This window comes from Patiria miniata, unplaced genomic scaffold (assembly GCF_015706575.1).
Source record: "Patiria miniata isolate m_02_andy unplaced genomic scaffold, ASM1570657v1 HiC_scaffold_7, whole genome shotgun sequence".
In the NCBI taxonomy this organism is placed as follows: Eukaryota; Metazoa; Echinodermata; class Asteroidea; order Valvatida; family Asterinidae; genus Patiria; species Patiria miniata.
The window spans coordinates 13,878,078-13,897,612 of NW_024037074.1; the positions used below are offsets into that span (position 1 = coordinate 13,878,078).

The 19,535-nt window shown below is 39.8% G+C and overlaps 1 protein-coding gene across 1 annotated transcript in view; it reads left to right on the plus strand.

The window, feature by feature from the left end:
* Positions 1-19,067, plus strand: part of LOC119718806 (proto-oncogene tyrosine-protein kinase ROS-like) — a 31,432-nt gene extending 12,365 nt beyond the window's left edge. The window contains exons 13-42 of the mRNA XM_038188225.1: positions 227-436; positions 854-958; positions 1,091-1,266; positions 1,385-1,623; positions 2,054-2,110; positions 2,350-2,510; positions 2,757-2,938; positions 3,368-3,488; positions 3,822-4,063; positions 4,277-4,340; positions 4,631-4,842; positions 5,141-5,349; positions 5,689-5,981; positions 6,292-6,462; positions 6,555-6,742; positions 7,195-7,333; positions 8,831-9,072; positions 9,237-9,437; positions 9,869-10,076; positions 10,462-10,588; positions 11,001-11,167; positions 11,393-11,482; positions 11,735-11,873; positions 12,227-12,386; positions 12,562-12,626; positions 12,817-13,044; positions 13,567-13,770; positions 14,569-14,703; positions 15,158-15,294; positions 15,691-19,067. Of these exons, the coding sequence (XP_038044153.1) occupies positions 227-436; positions 854-958; positions 1,091-1,266; positions 1,385-1,623; positions 2,054-2,110; positions 2,350-2,510; positions 2,757-2,938; positions 3,368-3,488; positions 3,822-4,063; positions 4,277-4,340; positions 4,631-4,842; positions 5,141-5,349; positions 5,689-5,981; positions 6,292-6,462; positions 6,555-6,742; positions 7,195-7,333; positions 8,831-9,072; positions 9,237-9,437; positions 9,869-10,076; positions 10,462-10,588; positions 11,001-11,167; positions 11,393-11,482; positions 11,735-11,873; positions 12,227-12,386; positions 12,562-12,626; positions 12,817-13,044; positions 13,567-13,770; positions 14,569-14,703; positions 15,158-15,294; positions 15,691-16,418 (5,600 nt within the window). The 3' untranslated portion in view covers positions 16,419-19,067. The remainder of the gene's footprint in view (positions 1-226; positions 437-853; positions 959-1,090; positions 1,267-1,384; positions 1,624-2,053; positions 2,111-2,349; positions 2,511-2,756; positions 2,939-3,367; positions 3,489-3,821; positions 4,064-4,276; positions 4,341-4,630; positions 4,843-5,140; positions 5,350-5,688; positions 5,982-6,291; positions 6,463-6,554; positions 6,743-7,194; positions 7,334-8,830; positions 9,073-9,236; positions 9,438-9,868; positions 10,077-10,461; positions 10,589-11,000; positions 11,168-11,392; positions 11,483-11,734; positions 11,874-12,226; positions 12,387-12,561; positions 12,627-12,816; positions 13,045-13,566; positions 13,771-14,568; positions 14,704-15,157; positions 15,295-15,690) is intronic.
* Positions 19,068-19,535: the final 468 nt, after the last annotated feature.

Consider the following 19,535-nt stretch of genomic DNA (forward strand, 5'->3'; position numbering starts at 1 on the left):
TGTAATTCAGAAACACTGAGTGCACAAGAAGTCTAATCAGTCGTATCCTTGTGGTTCATGAAAACACACCTTATAGGCAGCAATGCGAAAAACACCTTAAGCATGTTCAATAAAACTGAAGGGCGGAATGCAATATGTCAAAAAATATATCTCATTCATTTATATCGTGATTGCCCACACTTTTGATTTGTAAAGTTAGTGAGTGAATTTTTCCTCTACTTCATAGGTGAGGGAGCCTGGCAGGAATGGACATACGAGACTGAACTGACCGATGTGACATCATCAGATGTCATCATCCTTGATTCCATCCAAGACCTGACCGCTCGTCTGGTCAATCTGACATCACAAACTAAGTACAGCATCAGGGTGCGTGGCTACTCACAGACGGCTAGAGGACCATGGTCACAGAGCTTTGTGGGAACCACACTCAAGCAAGGTAGTCTGCTGACATTTTGACTGGACCTCAAGGACCAGCCTACTGTCCTCGGACTGACAGACTGACTGACAGACTGACCCCCCCCCCAACTGACTGACTCCCTCCCCGACTGACTGACCGACTGAGTCACTGATGACCGACTGATGGACTGAGTCACTGAGTATAATTAATGTCCAAAACTGAGACGTTTGACTGGGCAAGTCTAGTCTTGTATTTTATGTAACCAACAAATAAAATGCAAGGAACACTAGCCATATGTTTCAATATTTTGGCTGGGTGTAGTAACTGTGACAGATGTTTGGCATCTGGATTCATTTCATGCTTACCAACAAATAAATGCTTCTCTAGTAAACTATTTCACTTTTAAATTCCTCATCATAAGGAGATGATGAACCATTTCTTTTTTTTCTTCCCAAGTTGCTGAAGAGCCTTTTCTCGTCTTTGCATCAAGTGACGCAATTAAGAGAATCAACTTGGATGGCACTGGATTGGCAGATATGGCTAACAGGAGTGGAATAAGAGGTGATTAAGAACATGCAGTTGGTGTTGAAACTTTTTTGTATCATATGAAAGTAGTCTATTTTGTGCCGTGTACTATAAAAGTGACGAGACATAGCAATTGAAAAATATCCTATATCCCTCTTTCCTTTTCAGACTTTGCATGGGACGGAGACGCCTTGTATTGGTGTGATAATACGGGAGCCGTCTTCAAGGTCAATCTGACCATCCCAGGAATGATTGTGACAGAGTTGCCGTTCACATCATACACTGAAGCGCTGGCTGTTGATTGGTTCACTGGAAAACTGTACCGTGGAAACAGTAACCAACAGGCAAGATGTATTTCAGTTACCATAGAAACTGTTTTGAATTTTTATAAACCTTTACTGTTTGTCTGTTTTGTTTTGTTTTTGCTGAATTTTTTCAACCGAAGTCTCACTTTTGTTCTAGGATCTTGTGATTGATTCAGTGAACGCTTACATGTACTGGACTACGACTAAGACCGTTGAGTGTTCGCGCTTCAACGGCGAAGGGCGCTTTGACTATGAGCGAATCAGTGGGCTGTCTGATGACCTCATTGCTGGCGTGACCCTTGACCTCACTGATGGCTTTGTGTACTGGTTCTCATTGGCCAATGAGGATAGTGTGCAGTCGTTGAAGCTATACAGAGCACGGCTAGCTGGAACTGGGTAAGGTTAAAGGTTAAACCGCTAAAGGTTTAATTTCAAAGTGGAATTATTGGTGAAGGAAGATGTAACAGGAACAACTGTCACCTTGAACAGCTGTCTTTAAAAAGTGTTTACCGTGAATCAATTTAGAGCAGTTCACTCCACTGGTTTTAAGAAGCTGTTTTCGGTAATCCCAGTTGTAACCTGATTGTAGATTTTGTAACATGCACTTGGATTGGTTGAATTTGAAGTCTTTAGTTTTCATTGCATGCGATACTCTATTCTTTTTTGTTACATTTTTGTTACATTTCTGTCTGTTAAAAGAGCATGGGTTTTCAAAAACTTTATTTTGTGTTTTGTGTTGGGATGCAACTTATTGCATTTTGGTGGTGCATGATTTTGTACATTTGTGTTATTTCTGTTCTTGTTGTGGTTGGTATTCTGTTAATAGCATGGGGGACCCAACATCAAGTAAAGAAGAACTTAACGTCGTACCATCAAATATAGAGTAAGTATGAATGTAATCAAATGTTCTTAGATTTTATTTAACAATCCCAAGGGAATCTTACTCTGGTCTCCAAGATGAAAACATGAGGCCCTTGCAACGTTCACAATTTGCTTTTGAGAATTGTTACATTGAAATTGATGAGTTGCCATCAGTGACGTCTAAAATGAGTGCAACAAGATTTGGATAATGTACAACTTGGTCACAGTCTTTGATTTTAGATCACTTTTTTTTGGTAACAGGCGAGTAGCCTTGAGTTTCTACAGCCAGAAATTGTTCTGGATCAACGAGCAAGATGAGATCATCATTGGCAGTGTGGAGGGTAGTAGCCTAGCCACACTCCCTGACGGACAGGGTGCCACAACCCTCAGCGTAATACAGAGCACACTCCATCCCCTACCAGGTACACCAACCCCTCTAAAAATAGTAATAAATAAACATTGAAATGGCCTTGTGGTTTTTGTTTTTAAAACATATCAACCTTCATCAATTGCAAAAAAAATGAAACAGTTTTGTTTAGTGGATTTGTTTTTATATCTTTCCAATTTTTTTTTAATTTCCTTTCAAAAAGATGACCTTCACAGTGCAGTTTTCAGTTATAATCATATTACATGTACCTCACATTTTGTATCCCTTTGTTGTGCTCCAGATGGTTTTTCTTCTGTACCCACGGTGATCCCGTCCATGATTCCCGCTGAATCCTTCCAGATTACAGGACCATGGCATAACTTTGACATCACATGGCGCGCTAGCACCGAGGTGAATTATGGGACTGTGTTTTATGACGTCAGTGTGATGGTCGGAAATTCTGTGGCTACAGAAGTTGTGCAGGTAGGGATTCTGTCGTATTGCTGAGTTTCAACCAGCAGTCTCATCAGCATTTTCTTTCAGAAGAGGGGGGGGGGGGAGGATATGAAATGGTGGCTCTAGACAAGTTAAGGATGAGGGAATTTATCTGTCAGGTTGGGGGAAGCTCAAATGACTTTTATTTTTAACGTGGCAGGTTTTGGAGAAAAGTATAGTATTTTTCAGCGTTGAGAGAATTTTCCTTTTGTTTGCAGTCAGCTGGGAGGACTGCTCCCTTAGGTTTGTCTGATGAGATTGCTGGTATTAACCTTGAACTTATTTTACAGTTTTACTTGGTAATATGTTGTGGTAAATAGTTTCTCAAGAAAATTCTGGCTTTATTTTGCAAATTTTGCAAAGAGCGAGCAGAGCAATAGAGAATTGAATTTGTCTATTTTGTGTTTTTATTTTCAGGCTGCAGTTTATAACATGATCGGTGTGGATCCTTTTCAACCTTTGTCCATATCCATACAACCGTACACCTACTGGGGATCAGCCGAACCAGTCACTGTCACCAGGAGATCTCCCATGTCAGGTGATCATGAATATTCATAAAGACTCTCTGACAATTTCTATTGGTTGAGAGCTTGTCACGTGAGGTGTATTATCTATTTTAGCTTGTGCAATAATGTGGCCCCTGAATATGAGTAATTATGGTTACCCGTTTGATGTCAGTTGGTGATTTGAGATCACTGTCAAATGTTGGGCTTTTTAACATGCATAATTTCAGTTGGGGTTTGTATGGGTTTTTTCAAGACCGTTGAATGATACGAGTGTATAATGTAGATACCTATTTGTGAAGAGGAAGTTACATTCATGCTAATTCACGATATTTTCTGTTCTTTTGTTCTTGAAATTTTGTTTGTAGTCCCAACGGTTCCACAGAATCCACGGGCTTTTCTGACAGAAAACAAGGACATCTACACAGGCACAAGTAACTACAGTGCAGTGTTCCGATGGGAAGCCGTCATGGAAACTAACGGAATCCTCCTGGGCTATAAAGTCCGCTGGGGGTCTTCTCTAAATGACCTCATGATAAGAACCGTTGATAACGAGACCTACCAATTTGCCGTCAACAATTTGAGGAATAATACGGATTATTATTTCCAGGTCAGTGAATTCAAGGATAAGTCTTTCCCGTTTTATTATTCAAAGTTGCCATCTTTGTCGAAGCAAACTTGTCTAAGAGCATTGTGCATTAGTAAACTTCGATGTGTCTAATCCCTGAATGTGCTGCCCTATATCATGTTTAATTTGCTGCACTGAGTTTTAAACTGAAATAAATAATGTGATCAAAATGTTACTGTTTTGGTTTTCCTGTAGGTGGAAGGTTTTACAGAAATTGACAGTGGACCAGCTACCTCACTGGTAAACGTTTCAACCAATGGTAAATATTGTTAAAAGTTCTTTACATTGTGACATGTTACATGAAATTCATCACAATTATCACTGGACTGTTTCAAATTTTTGAGTGATACAATGGAAAGTATGTATTTTCAACAATGAGAATGCAATACCTAATCTAAAATTAATGTCACCTGACTTTCACATGACGTAAATACAAATCATCTAAATAGCCATCTTGTCATTTCTGCATTTTAGAGCCTATTCTTAAAAATGAAAGGTTATAATTCTAAAACTTTTTCTTGTGATTCCTTTTCTTTTAATCTCATCTAGCACCCAATCCCCCACCAGTCATCTTTTCCATTGGGTCAAACAGTATCACACAGATGGACACAGACACCCAGACAACGACAGATCTCCTGGGTGGGGAGAGTGTAACGGCAACTGCCATTGCATTCATTGCGCAGGGGAAACTTCTGTTTTGGGCTGACAGCACAAAACTGATGGTGAAAAGCAGCAACTTTGATGGCAGCAATGAACAAGATGTGAGCGATTCGTAAACATTATAACCTGTATCTGATACATCGAAGTGCTCTAGTGTTTTAACTTGTTTCCTTACAAAAACAATTTGTTTTAAAATTGTTGGTTTATTTCATGTGTGGAGTGCTGTGGCCTCGTGGTCTGGAGCATTGAATTTGTGGTCGGCGGGTAATTCTGCAGGTTGTGGGTTTGAGTCCAGCCTGAACTTTTTTGTGGTTTTCTTGAGGTTTTCTTGAGGTTTTAAGCAAGCCTAAGTAACCATCAGATGTGACAAGAGCATATGTTGATATTCTTCCTCAACAGTTGTTTCCGTTTGAAGACGCTCACCAACCTCAAGCTGGTGGATTGGCAGTAGACTGGCTGTCACGTTGTATCTACGCCTCGACCGGTGCAAGGATCTTGAAGTATGACTCAACCCTACCAGCAGGATCTGCAGTAACGACCCTGGCCGACGCTGAAACCTCATCAACTGTCTATGCCTACTTGGGCATTGTGGTCGACCCCCTGCAAAGGTAGGGAAGTGATTTTAGGAAAGTGATTTTGATGATCAGTTTGAAGTCTGTTTCATGTTCCTCCTCATGCCTTTTGGTTTTCCCCTGAAGCAATATTAATCTCATGAACACTGTGTGGTCAGTTTTGTCCAAGGGCAAATACTTGGGTGGGACTCGAACCCACAACCTCCTGCTTACTAGTGCAGATATCTTACCACTCGACCACCAGGCTTGCTGTGATCAGCTGGCTGATTTGACTCTGTTTTTACAGCAGGTACCACAGTCAATGATAACATTTTCAAACTCAAAATCAGACATTAGCTAAGTAAATAAGCTTAAACTTTGTGTTTTACTTTGTAGCCGTCTTTACTGGACACAAGGGACACTTATAAACGGGATCGTCCTCATGACCTCAGATCTGCAAGGTCAAAGTTCACGACCTCTGCTAGGTTCCCAGGGTGGACGGCGGAAGCGTCAAGCATGCAGTTGCAATGAGAATGCTACAGCTTCTGGCGTCATTGCAATGGACCTATCCAATGCCCAGAATCCAGAGTTGTTTTTTGCCGTGTCGTTGATTGGAGATATCTACGCCACGGATCTTGAGGGCTGTCAGTGTCGGCTCGTCATCGCTGCGTCTGATCATGCTCAGTCAGGTATGCACTGAACAAAGAAGTTGTGCTTGTATCTTTGTCACAGGTTAATCATGCCACTGTTTACACAGTTTGACCAGAAGGTGCGAGTTGGAGATCCAATTTGCCAATTTTTTTTCAAATAATGAACAGATTTATCAAGATGTTACTGTTTGGATTTATAGAAAAAGTAGGTTTCTACATCTCTGAAATTCTCCAAATCTGCCACAGAATTTCTCGAACAGGCCTCTCATTGTGCTTAAAAATATATTCCATTTACTTTTCTTAACATCAAATATTGGAAGTTTAAATTTTGAACTTATGTTTGTTGCAGGTCTTCCCCCAGACTCACTCACTGTTGACCAGACTAGAGTCTATTGGACCAATAGAGACCAAGAGATCGTGGCCAGTGCTGACAAGGTCACAGGTCAGGATTTCAGGTCAGAGGTCGTGAACCCAGTCCCCATCCTAGCTGCCTTTGGTGACAATCTTCAACCATACCCAGGTCAGTGTGTGTTTTGTATTTTGAACTTTAGTAGGTGCTGGTTTACATCATTGTTAGTTTCTTTTCATTGGTGTCATGATCTTTCTTTTTAGATCCTGTTTGTTTAGCACCGCCAGCTTACACATCCGAGGCCCAACTGGTATCCAGCACGAGAAGCACGCTGAACCTGACCCTGGCGCCGGCCTCGGTGTACCCACAATGCACTGGGGTCAGTACGTCACCAGTGACGTACACGTTGCACTATGGGAAGACTGAGTCTGGGTCGCTACCATTCACAAAGGTAACATCCTGTTAGTTATTAGGGAACATGAGTCACAGCGCTGCTAAGAACACAATTTGCTAAGCATAAGAAGTGTCTTCCGCAGCAAAATAAAGTTGTCTTGTTGAATGTTGGAAGTGAAGATTGCAAGTGGTTACACTTTCATCATTATTTATAGCAGGGTGAAGGAACTAATGAAGTGTGTACAAAGAATTGAGTGAAGTGGGGTTTAAACCTGCGACCTCCGGAATACCATGCCTGTGCTCTACTGAGCTACCCAGCCTCATGTTTGCTGCTCTTAAAATCACAGCATCTTTCAGGGAGGATTGCAAGCAGTCATGTAACCCTTAACATGCCATGTAGTCAGGGATCATACCTCAAAGTATCAGTTCATCCAAGCACGTTGCATTATTTTTACATTTTGAATGGTAAATCTTGTGGAAACATTACAGCATCCTTTCTGTTATTCACAGACCTCAAGAGACACCGATGTCCTGCTAGATGGACTGGATCCTTACACAGAGTACAGCATCCGTGTCTCAGCTCGTAATTACTACACAGTAGGGGAGCCATCCCTGGGACCACAGGCAGTCCATATGACAAGCTTTGGTGGTAAGAAGAAAGCTAGGTCTGAATTGGAGAATTGGCTGCTTTGGCCAAAAAATGAAAATTGGAAATAGTTGTGCTATGGCAAAGATCAGTATCTGCTTCCAGGAAATTTGATTAAAATTTAGGTGTTTTAATACACAAAAACCCAAACCTCCAGCAGGGTTATTTATATTTAGATTTCAATTGATTTAAAATTTCTACTATTTTATCGGCTTGCAAATTTGTATTGTAAAGTGCAAATCTTATTTTCTAAGACAAAATTGGTTGTAACTTTAATGGTGACCTTTTTTTCTGTGAAGACCTTTTTATCACTCCAGAACTTTTGATTACCGTAATTTTCGGAATATAAGCCACGGCTTATACGTTGATTTTGCCCATGAAAATGTTTACTGCGGCTTATACACAGGGCGGCTTATACGCCGAGCCTTGAAGAATAAAAATGAAATTCACATGTGTATTTAATGTACTGGTATAAGAAGAGATATGTTGCTGAAATGAATTATAAATTAAGAAAGTCATTAACAAACCGAAACCACGAGCGGTAAAAAAGTACGGTGATGAAAGCTGTCTTCGACACTTGCCACCAGCCGTACGTGATACTGGTACAGTGCAGCAGCGATATGCAGGCATGCTTTCCCAACAGCGGACCACACCATTTGTGGTAACAAAGGGGTGTTCTTTCTTGGGTACAATAATTACCAATATTTTCGCTGTTTAAAAAAGAAGAAAAAAGACCACTACAATTTTTATGGCGTTCGAAACATTTTTTTATTACATAATCAGTTGTTCAACGTCACAATATATTTTGTTTTCTTGAAATGTATTCAAGAAACGATGTAATACTCAAAAGAGGGACTATATCACCCCTTACACAATTAATGGATTCGTCTATTAAAATGTCCGCTTCGTTTTGACTATTTCCAAAGAAAGTTACGATCGAAACTTGAATTTTTCCCGCAACTAATCGCAACAATTTGATAAGTTTTGAGGTAAAAACGGACCTGTTTATTCTTAGGACAAAACAAATCAGCATCTGTTGCCACAAAGCAAGATTTGTAGCGCTCCAGTCAGACAACACACGGTGGGTTTCATACTCTCTCACGTGCTGTGGGAAAATGTTGTCATTCACCGGCGTGCGTGGCGCAGGCTGCCGGGCTATGACGGGGCAGCCAGCAGCAGTTCCCGGTGTTTATTTCTCATCAATTCCCATATTTGTTTGTAAAAGTATCAATTGTAAATGATTTGATATAACTTTTGTGGTCCTTTTAATAGCTTCTGTAGTGTGAATGGAACTGGTTCAGAGCATTTTGACTAGAATATGGAGGCCTTACAAAATTGAAACCGCAGCGGTCGGTGCGGCTTATACGCCGATGCGGCTTATACGCCGACTTCAAATCTTAATTTGCAGATTTTTGCGTGCTGCGGCTTATACGCCGCGCGGCTTATATTCCGAAAATTACGGTAAATATAACTTTCATTGCATGGATATTTGTTTTTCAGTACCGACTGAAGCACGTAATGTCACCGTGACTGTCCTGGACCCCCACGAGGTCAAAGTTCGCTGGCTCCGCCCCTTGGAATCCAATGGACCAATTGAAAATCTGCGCTACAAAGTTGTCATTGAACGTATGGCCAATGCTGGAACTTTTGAAAAACTCTACGTCAGGTCGATGAAAAATTCATCACTGGAATTTGAGTTGAAAATCGAGGATCTGGTGGGGGGAAACATGTACCAGTTTCAGGTAGAGTTTTCCATTTTAGTCCTGTAGTTGATTATATTTTAAATTTAAGAATTTGGGAAGTTATTTCAAACCTGTTATTTCAGCGCGAAATTAAGCACATATTTATTCCCTTATTGTAGGTTTTTTAGGTTTTTTTTTAGTAAATGCAGTTTTTTCTCCCACAGATTAAAGCCTTTCCAGAATCTGCAGAGGAATTACATAGTCTGAGCCAGATGGTTACCATGACAACCTTCCAGATCCCAAATACTGTCAACGTGTTGTCTAACACCGCTGACACCATCAGTGTTGATTGGACGTCGCCTAGCGACGGCAGTGTTGCCATGCATCGGATTGAGTATCTCTACGCCGGCACTCAGGATCTGCCTGTGAGAATGACGTTTCTTTGCCTTCACAAAAAATCCAACCTGTTCGAGAAACATGGATAAAAAATTCTTTTGTAGTTCTGAATGAGGCTCCCAAATAAAATGCAACATCTGAAAATAATTATTTCAAAAAAGTGCAATATGTGGGGTAGGGCCAAATGTCAAATAAGAAAAGCAAAATTTAATGAAAGGCAAATCAATGTAATTCCTCGAACAACAAATGTGATTTGCTTGAATTTTATAGGGTGAAAAGAAAAACAAATTAATTATTCCTCACTTGACTCTGACACATTTTTTCTTGACGATATTTGGTTTTCTACTAAAGATACTTTGCATTATAGAAAAAACAAACAAAAGATAACTGCTGAATGCAAACAGTCTATAATGGTGTATAGACCCAAATTGTTTTGAAATTATTTGTTTTATTTTGGAAGAATGGCCCAAGTTCCAGCGACTCCTCTTCAAGTTGGATGCGTCTCAACAATGAGAATGAAACGGAGCCTAACACCACCTATGTAGAGGAGATATCAGGCCTTACGCCTTACTCCTACTATCACATCCGCGCTCAAGTCATCTACGTCACAAACAGGACGTATGATTACTCCAAGAATCTTGGCAGGATCGTTACCAACGGTACAGCAGGTAAGAACAGGAGAAAAATGTTACGGGAAATCAAAATACAATCCACAAAATTGTAAAGTTTACCCTGAGATCTGTTGATTATTCACAAAATATTTGAAAACTGAACCTAAAGTTTGTGTTTGTGTATAGACTGGGTTAAAAGAATTGAAAGGTTATTATTAGAGTTCTTGATTATTACACTCATTATTGTTCTCCAGTTTTTCAAGGAAAGTTTTATCATAATCCTTTCATGTGAAGGCTATAATTTTCTGAATTTGAATCCATAAACAATTCATGTTAGTCTTTTTCAAATTTGAAATTGTTCCGTTTTAAATTTCATTTGATGCCATTGAGAATTTCATTAAACAAAACAATGTTTCACATTTTTTTAATAAATTTTTCTTAGCTGGGCTACCTCCGCCTCCTGCCCCGCCAGAGATCATCCCCAAGACTCAAGGATTTGAAGTGAGATGGATAAAGCCCACAGTCATCAATGGTCCAGACACAGACTTCATATTTATACTCCAAGCAAAGTAGGTCACAATGCATTAAGAAAGCTTATCGGTCAATCATTATGTGCATTTGAATCCATTTATTTTTATTTAAGATGACTAGTCAATATCTTGGCTTGAATGTAGCACATTGTTTTAATTCTATCTAAGAGTGCTGCCTGACTTCATAAGCATGCATGAGGACGAGTCTGCAGTCATGTGAGGTCATAACCTAACGTGTGTCCATGGGCTGGACACTTTACCACAATTGCTTCCTTCTATGCAAACCCAACAGGCCCTTGTGAGGATGCAGTTACATTATGATAAACTTGATTGTCAAAAGGAGTTACTTGTGTTGACATGTTGGTAGAACACTGGCATGATGAACAAGCTGACTAAAGGTCGAGTCCAAATGAAGACATATTCCTTCTGAATTACTGTTCTGTTCTGATAGATCAAGTAAGGGTGATTGGGTGACAGTCTACCAAGGCAGCATGACGACCTGGGAAGCTAAAGATCTGATGGAAGACGAGAGCTACACGTTCCGTGTCGCTGGACAGTCCGTCGTGGGTATGGGGCCTTACAGTGCCACAACTGCACCACAGATCTACACAATGGCGGGTGGGTTTCATTTCTTGGTTGTCTAATATTTGTTCAACTGAAAGATTTGTTGTTAGCAGAAATACCAGTCATTGATGACAATTGTAACTTAGACATTGCTCTGTGGTGGATGAAAAACGACCATCCTGGATGAATTTTTCTGCATTATCATCTCCAAAGTTTAGACTCTTCAAATAACTGTAAACAGTAAAGACTCATTTTTGTACTGATTTTCTCCTCTTTTAGGTGAAGATACCCAAATTCCATTGTATGTTATCATCGTCGCTGCAGTGGTGGTTGTACTGATTCTACTAGCAATCATCGTTGTCGCTATCGGTACGTTTGCTTTTGTTTCAAGTTATATGCAATTTTAGGGTTTTTTTTATATGTAAAGCTGCATAGTTTCCCAAAAACATTTGCCTCACAACATTGATAGTAAGGTGTTGCTTAGCCCCATCTGTTTCATCAGAGAAGTTTGAATAATTATCATGAACATTGAAAACAGTAATCAAAACACCTAATGTGCTAGCACAATACACATCTCTGCAGGTCAATTTTAAGGTTGAGATTTTACTTTCTATTCTGCAGTGCTTCGTCGTAGAGCAAAGAGAGATGCTAAATGGAAGAACAACGTGACTGTCGCATATCGAGCAGACACTGAGCTAGCTACGCTGCGGCAGTATCCTACAACTATCGTTCAAAAGGATAACTCACTCTATGCAGTCACGTAAGCTAAATTTCTCTGTACAAATGTGAAGTTACTTTGTTGAAGTCGCATGTCATTGCATTCAAGTCAGTCTGGTCGAGTCAGTCTGGTCGAGTCATTCTGGTCAAGTCACTCTGATCGAGTCACTCTGGTTAAGTCACTCTGGTCAATCGAGTCACTCTGGTCGAGTCACTCTGTTCGAGTCACCCTGGTCGAGTCACTCTGGTCGAGTCACTCTGGTCGAGTCACTCTGGTCAAGTCACTCTGGTCGGGTCACTCTGGTTGAGTTCCAAGTCACTCTAGTTAATAATGAACAGTTTGTTACATCATACTTCTATCAAGATTGTTCTTCAATTGACCTCTTCTTTCTGCAGGACCACAGTTGATGGGAAGGAGGTTGAATTACCCATCTTCCCTCGGGAGCGTCTCAAGCTGATAACGTTTCTGGGGAGCGGTGCGTTTGGGGAAGTCTTTGAAGGACTCGCTTTGAATATTCATGGACCTGACTCTGGGGAAGCTAGAGTTGCTGTCAAGGTAACCATTTTTGTTTGCACCGATAAAACAGTATATTTTGTTGTAATTAAATGTAAGTGTTGTGTCTTGGTTTGCATTAATATATTTTTCAATATAACCAGTTTCATTAATTTGAAAATTCTTTTTACTTTAAATCTACCCTTTGTATTTGTCCATTCTATTGTCATGGTTACAGACATTGAAGCAAGGAGCTACTGATCAAGAGAAAGAAGAGTTCTTGAAAGAGGCTGTGTTGATGGGGTAGGTTTACTAAGAAATTTGAAATAAAGGACATTTTCGGGTAACACCCGAAATATATGAAAAATTTGAAGTTATAGAAAAGGTAGATAAATTGATGAGTCTGTAGGAAGCCTTGATCTCGATCCATAGGGGATGCAGAATAGGTGCTTACAACTTAACATTAAACTTGATCCAACTTTCCTTTTGGCAGCAATTTCCATGACAAGAATATCCTAGCCCTACTTGGCGTGTGTCTAGACAACGATCCTCAGTTCATCATCTTGGAGTTGATGGAAGGCGGTGATTTGTTGTCTTATCTGCGAGGAGCTCGAGGGACTTCAATCACTCCGTGTCGACTCAGTCCACTGGACTTGATTGATATCGTCATTGATGTAGCTAAGGGTTGCCGCTATCTGGAGAGCCTCAAGTTTGTGCACAGGTACAACTGAGATTTGCTTTTTCTCTTTTTTGTATTGGATCATGTCTGAAACAGGCCTTTTGTCAGCTTATTTTGTCGTCTTTCTAATTGTTAAAGACCCAGACTGTAGCTCTAAATACAAGAGACTGAGTTGCAGCCTATCATTATGGTTTAATCTTAGCTGGTTTAAAGCACCATTTGCAAGCTGAAGCAGGTGTGATTCGAACCAGTAATCTTGCTGACAACCACCTGCTAACTGTTTTTCTCTCTGGCCCGACTTGTGTTTGCAGCAGTAAAATTGGACATAAAACTGCTTGGTCATAATGAACCAGCACTATCATATTATGTACTGTCACACACAGAAGACCATACTCCATTACTAACTTTTGACACACTTGCAGTGAAAAAATTAAAAGTACGTCCACTTTTTTGTTAAGACGAATGCAGAATTTCATGTGAATATGTCTGATGTCTGAACATAATTTTCATAATTTGGCTATAAGAGTTTGATAAATGCCAAGCATTGTGTGTCTTCCTCCTCAGAGACTTGGCTGCTAGGAACTGCCTGGTGTCTACCAAGGATCACTTGGCCCCGGACCGCTCAGTGAAGATCGGTGACTTTGGATTGGCTCGTGATATCTACAAGAGTGATTATTATCGCAAGGAGGGTGAGGGGCTACTACCTGTCAGATGGATGTCCCCTGAAGCATTGATGGATGGAGTGTTTACGGTGCAGTCAGATGTATGGTAAGGTTGGGTTCAGCTTGTTGGTTGGGGGTAGGGGTAGTGGGGAGGGGTGAGGGTGAGGGGTTACTGCCTGTCAGATGGATGTCCCCTGAAGCATAGATGGATGGAGTGTTTACGGTGCAGTCAGATGTATGGTAAGGTTGGGTTCAGCTTGTTGGTTGGGGGTAGGGGTAGTGGGGAGGGGTGAGGGTGAGGGGTAACTACCCGTCAGATGGATGTCCCCTGAAGCATTGATGGATGGAGTGTTTACGGTGCAGTCAGATGTATGGTAAGGTTGGGTTCAGCTTGTTGGTTGGGGGTAGGGGTAGTGGGGAGGGGTGAGGGTGAGGGGTTACTACCTGTCAGATGGATGTCACCTGAAGCATTGATGGATGGAGTGTTTACCGTGCAGTCAGATGTATGGTAAGGTTGGGTTCAGCTTGTTGATTGAGTAAAACAATGAGGAGGTTGCATCAAAATGAAAGACACGGTTATTTTAGTGGAGTAAAGAAACAAGGAGAGTGAGGGATAGGAACTGAAGTTGAGGATCTTGTCAAGGTTAAAGTTACAAAACTGTTGGTTTTTTTAGTACAAGACAAGAGGACTGCACCTAAGCATGACATCAAGCTTTGTTTACTTGAGCTTTGTGGCTCTTGTCTCCACTTTGCTCCCATAACAAATGATCATCAGATGTTGACATAAGAAAGTGATGATGATGACATAAGAAGGCACAAATTCAAACAAAGTGTGACATCATTAAGTCTTGCCGCTAATATATAAGCATCAAATTGAATACGTTTACAATTTCATTGTTTGCAGGGCGTTTGGTGTCTTAGTGTGGGAAGTCATGACCCTGGGTCAGCAGCCCTACCCAGCTAGGACCAACGTTGAAGTCCTTCATTACGTCACAGCTGGAGGGAGGCTGGACAGACCGGACAACTGTCCTGATGATATGTGAGTGACCACTGACCTTATTGATAAATCAGTGTGTTGGGGAAGCTACTGTATATCCTGACTGCTAGGTAGAATACTTTGCTGCGCAGTGCCATTTACTATGGCTGAAGCTGTTGGTCACACTAGCGAACATAGGATTGAAGAAGAACAATGCATGGGATTATAATAACACTCAAGTCTGCAGTTCCTGTTTATGACAATTTTCCTTGGAGTTAGCTGGTTTTGTAGTTGTGGTTTTCAAAAACTTCCCGTCAATGATATTGGAAACTCAACCCTGAGGAACTTCTTGTGCAGCTTAGAGTTTCCTCTTTATGTCTTATTCCATTTGTAAGACTGAAACTTGTTTTGGGCTTCACCAGTCCTCATTTGCATACTGGTCTTTGCCTGATGTCATTGAATAAACATGATGTTAATGAATAAACAAATATTGGTCTTGACTTTTGACCTTTGACAGACATCACCTGATGCTGAAGTGTTGGGAGAAGCAACCAGAGGGGCGGCCATCTTTCCACTCCAACCTGGAGAAGTTGAACAGCTACAGACGCAAGTCTGCTTCCATGTCCAGCGGTGTGGATAACCCAGCCTTCGAAAGTAAGTCCAGTTTGGTTTTAAATGTCAAAAAGGCAAACCTGTTAATGAATTTCAGCACTCGCACCTTTCACTTACAAATCATTCATAATGTAAGTTACTGACTTAATGAAGACAGTTGTGGATTCCCCAGGAAAAATCACAAACTTTGGGAAGTTTGAAAACATCAAATTTTTAAAATTTCTATACAATTAAGGCTACTGACTTGTTTGAATTGCATAGGAACCGTAATGTTCTTTTAGATAAATATTTTGATTAGAAAAACAAAAACTATCTAAAAAAATTTATTTACAAAATTGTAGATGTGTTTGTCACTGTATTTAGAATGGTCACAAAGTTATTTCAAGCTTGATCTCTTTCCATCTGACCACCTTGTTTGATTGTTCCCTGTGTGTGCAGAAGACTCAATCAAATACCTTCGTTTGGCTAGTGGAGGTGGCGCTGCCGGAGGCGCTGAAGACTACCTCCAACCAATGGACAGTGCTCAGTCCCTCGGTCGACGAGAGAGTACAGACAGCTTAAATGAGATCAAGACCAAGGCCCAGGAGGATGCGAGACGTTACCAAGAACGGAACCCAGATCACTACCGCAGCCAGGGAGCCAAGCCTAAGGCTAGGAATGCTAACCGTGATTCTCTAGGGCTACCTCAAGGGAGCGCTGTAGATCTGGAACCCAGATACACAGCCGCGCCATCGTCATTCAGCAAGGCGACGGGAGCAAAGGTTAAACCAGATCAAGTGGCCAGACAGCCAAGCGATAGAGCTGCCTCCAATGCAGCCTCCAATGCTGCCTCCAAAGCACCACGGCCCAAGAAACCTCTGAACATGAAAGGCAGTTGGGTGGACCCGGAGAAGAAGGAAAAACACATGAAGAAAGCGGCCGAGAATAAACGGAGGCGGGAGGAGGTTGAGGAGAGGAGGAGGAGGGAGCAAGCTGATGCACCTCAAGGACCGAGCGTAGTCATCATGGATGAACCTTACCTGATCAGTCAACCAGCTGACAGCCAGATGCCTATGAGACGAGCTCCCAATCCATTCAGGGAGAGTTCTGGAGATGAAGCGGATCGGAGGGATTACACCAACTGGCCCAAGAACATTGAGGAAGACCACACCGTCTATCAGGTCTAAATCACCAGTGTTGTAGTCAAGTCCATCACAAGTCAATCACAAGTCAATCACAAGTCCAGTCACAAGTCCAGTTACAAGTCCATCACCAGTCCAGTTACAAGTCCAGTCACAAGTCCAGTCACAAGTCCATCACAAGTCCAGTCACAAGTCCAGTCACAAGTCCAGTCACAAGTCCAGTTACAAGTCCAGTCACAAGTCCAGTTACAAGTCCAGTCACAAGTCCATCACAAGTAACAAGTGATATACAATAGCAAAATATTAATAATAATTATAATAATGGTCACAGTTCATTTGAATAACTTGTAACTTCACTTGGGACTGGGTAAGTTGTGATTGACTGACTTCTGAGGACTTGTTATGCAATTGACTCCAACACTGTTTATCTCTGCTGAGTTTACAGTCTTGTCCCCCCCTAAACCCACACATTGCAGGGTTGTATTCACGAATCCTTTATTTCTTGGCTGCTCGATTTTCTAGTCCGCCAACAACCAAGCTTTAAGTTTGGAGAGTAAGAGGGTCCAAACATGCCAATATTCTATGTATTTTACTCATCGATTGTTTATTTTTCAGCCCACCTGTAATAGTTTTAACACATGACTGATACTGTTTACATTCTTCCAGTTTTCCCGTCTTTTATACTGATGTTAAACTAGTATTTTTGTATCTTGCAGCATTTTGATATTCCACAGTTTAGAAGTGGTGTTATTATTCATAATATGAGGGTGTACTTTATCAAACAGGTGCCTTTTTAGAGTTTTATACAGTTTCTATTTTTTGACTTATTTTTTTTTTTGTACATGGTTTGTCAGAAAATTGCTTTTAGTGCAGTACATAAGTCTTGCAAAATATACTATTCGATTGAGTAACTCTAATTGTAGCTTTAGCTTGGGCCACATATATTATTAAAATATTTGGTAAACATGGTATACTCCAGAATTCTTTGGCACTGAGATAAAGTACCCCAATAACCAGTTTTTGTAAAAAGAGCATATTATTGATGAGATTATTAAATCCATTATGTCAATTTATTAGCCTGAATATGTATCTGCATTTTAACATAGTTTTATAGTATGTATATTTTTGCATCAATTTGTTATACCACGTGTTTATCAACAATATATATTAAAACAATGTTTTAGCCTGAATACTTAATTACTAACTTCCAAGTACCAACAAAAAACACAAAGGATAACAGCATTTTTACTATTCCCTTTTATACTATATTTTAAATATACAAGCTTTTATAAACGATGTTCACTTGAAATAATTGTGATATTTCATCTGCGTTTAAGAAGATGGATTATTTAACAAATATTACGACTTCACGAGAGGTAAACAATCGCTTATTCATAGTTAACAGTACCATATTTATATTTGTACTATTTGTCTTGTGTGTGGAATTTCTTTTTATACTTTAATCGTTGTTGTGAGCACTACTTATATTTATAGTCAATGTTGTTATTAATTTGATTTCCATAAGATGGATTTTAACACAATGCTTAAAATGTAACCAAATAAAAAAAAAACCAAATAGATTTTTGTACTAAGATTATAGTTTTTATATTTAACATTTTTGTTATACATTTGTAACATACAACTCTATATTCATTTGTCAGTATAGGTACATCATAATGTTGACACAAGTAGGTGCTTATATGCGTATGATGCGGAAGTGTTGTGAGAACAGTGCTGTAGTTATTAGGGCGAATAACTACCACAACGATGGGACCAAAAGTGCAGTGTCGTCTGAGTTTGAAATGATCACAAACTTCGATCATTGTGTGATGCATTGTGTCGAAAATAAACAAGGGTTTTGTTGTATATTTGAAGACTAAAATTATGATATTAATGTTATAACTTAAGCATGTTTTATTTTTAACCTTCATGTTGATTTTTCACTAAAGGTAAAAAGAGGTATTCGATTTTGTAAGAAAAGCCTTATTTCTGCTCAGCTTGTTTTCAGAAAAAAAAAATTTCAATACTTGTAACAAATCAGTTTGCATTCCATACATGTTACAAACTGTGATCCAACTGTCCAAATTCCCCGGTTTTACACTTTCCCCCCACTTTAATTCTGTTAGCATTACAAGTGCAAAACCACTGTGATTTCATTTCCAACATTTTCTTTTGTAGCAAGTTGTTTATAAGTAATTGTAAACAGCTTTGAGATTGTTGATACCATGGAAAGGGCCATTATAAGCATTACAATTTATTTTTATTTTATTTATCAAAACTGAGTCTCTGTTTGTGCAGGAAGTAACCGATTCATCATCTTTGTCATTTGTATTCATTTTTTTCTAGAGCATTAAACTAATGGTGGGAAAGAACAAACATAACATTTTAGCAGATATTTTTTAAATTTTGTTTTAACTTGTGTATAAATTTTGTAAAAAAATGTACCATAATGTATCCAGTTTTGTATGAATACATATTATCATTGATTTTTTTAAACATATTTTGGGTGTTTTTTTTTTACTAATTGGTTAATTTTGCCAAAAGTACTCATCGCTGGGCAGTTGAATTATAACTATTGGTCGAAGGGGGACATGTCATAATTTGATTTCAGATTAATTTTGGTAAATTTGGTGAAAGATTTAAAATTGGTGTATACTGAAATAAATGACAATACGTGAATGTTTGGTAGTAAAACAGTTAGACAATTGTTTTTATTTCCACACATTTTATTTTGAGGGGAAATATACTTTTCTCCAAATTCAGTTGGAGTCACGAAGTTAGAAAGATATACGTATGCGAATATATTTTCAGGCAAATTCGTAATTCAAGATGTCCAGATATGGGAATCTTTCCAGTACGCCGAAAGGTAGTTGAATTTTGAGAAATAAATAGTCCAAACTTACATGATTTAGGCCTACCGGACTCGCCTACCGCATCGCAGCATGCAATATCGGGATAATCAACCGACAGGTGGCGCTCTCCACAATTAACGGTGTCAAATACAAACTCGTTTACGTAGTGTTGAGCGGTACGCACTGACAGGTACTTAATGCAGGAGAGAAAGTTACAAAATAAATTTAACCCTGGGGACGAACTTGCGAAAAAGTTTCGAAGTCCGAATTTTCCCATCATGCATTGAGAAATCCCAATTCCTATCTCGAT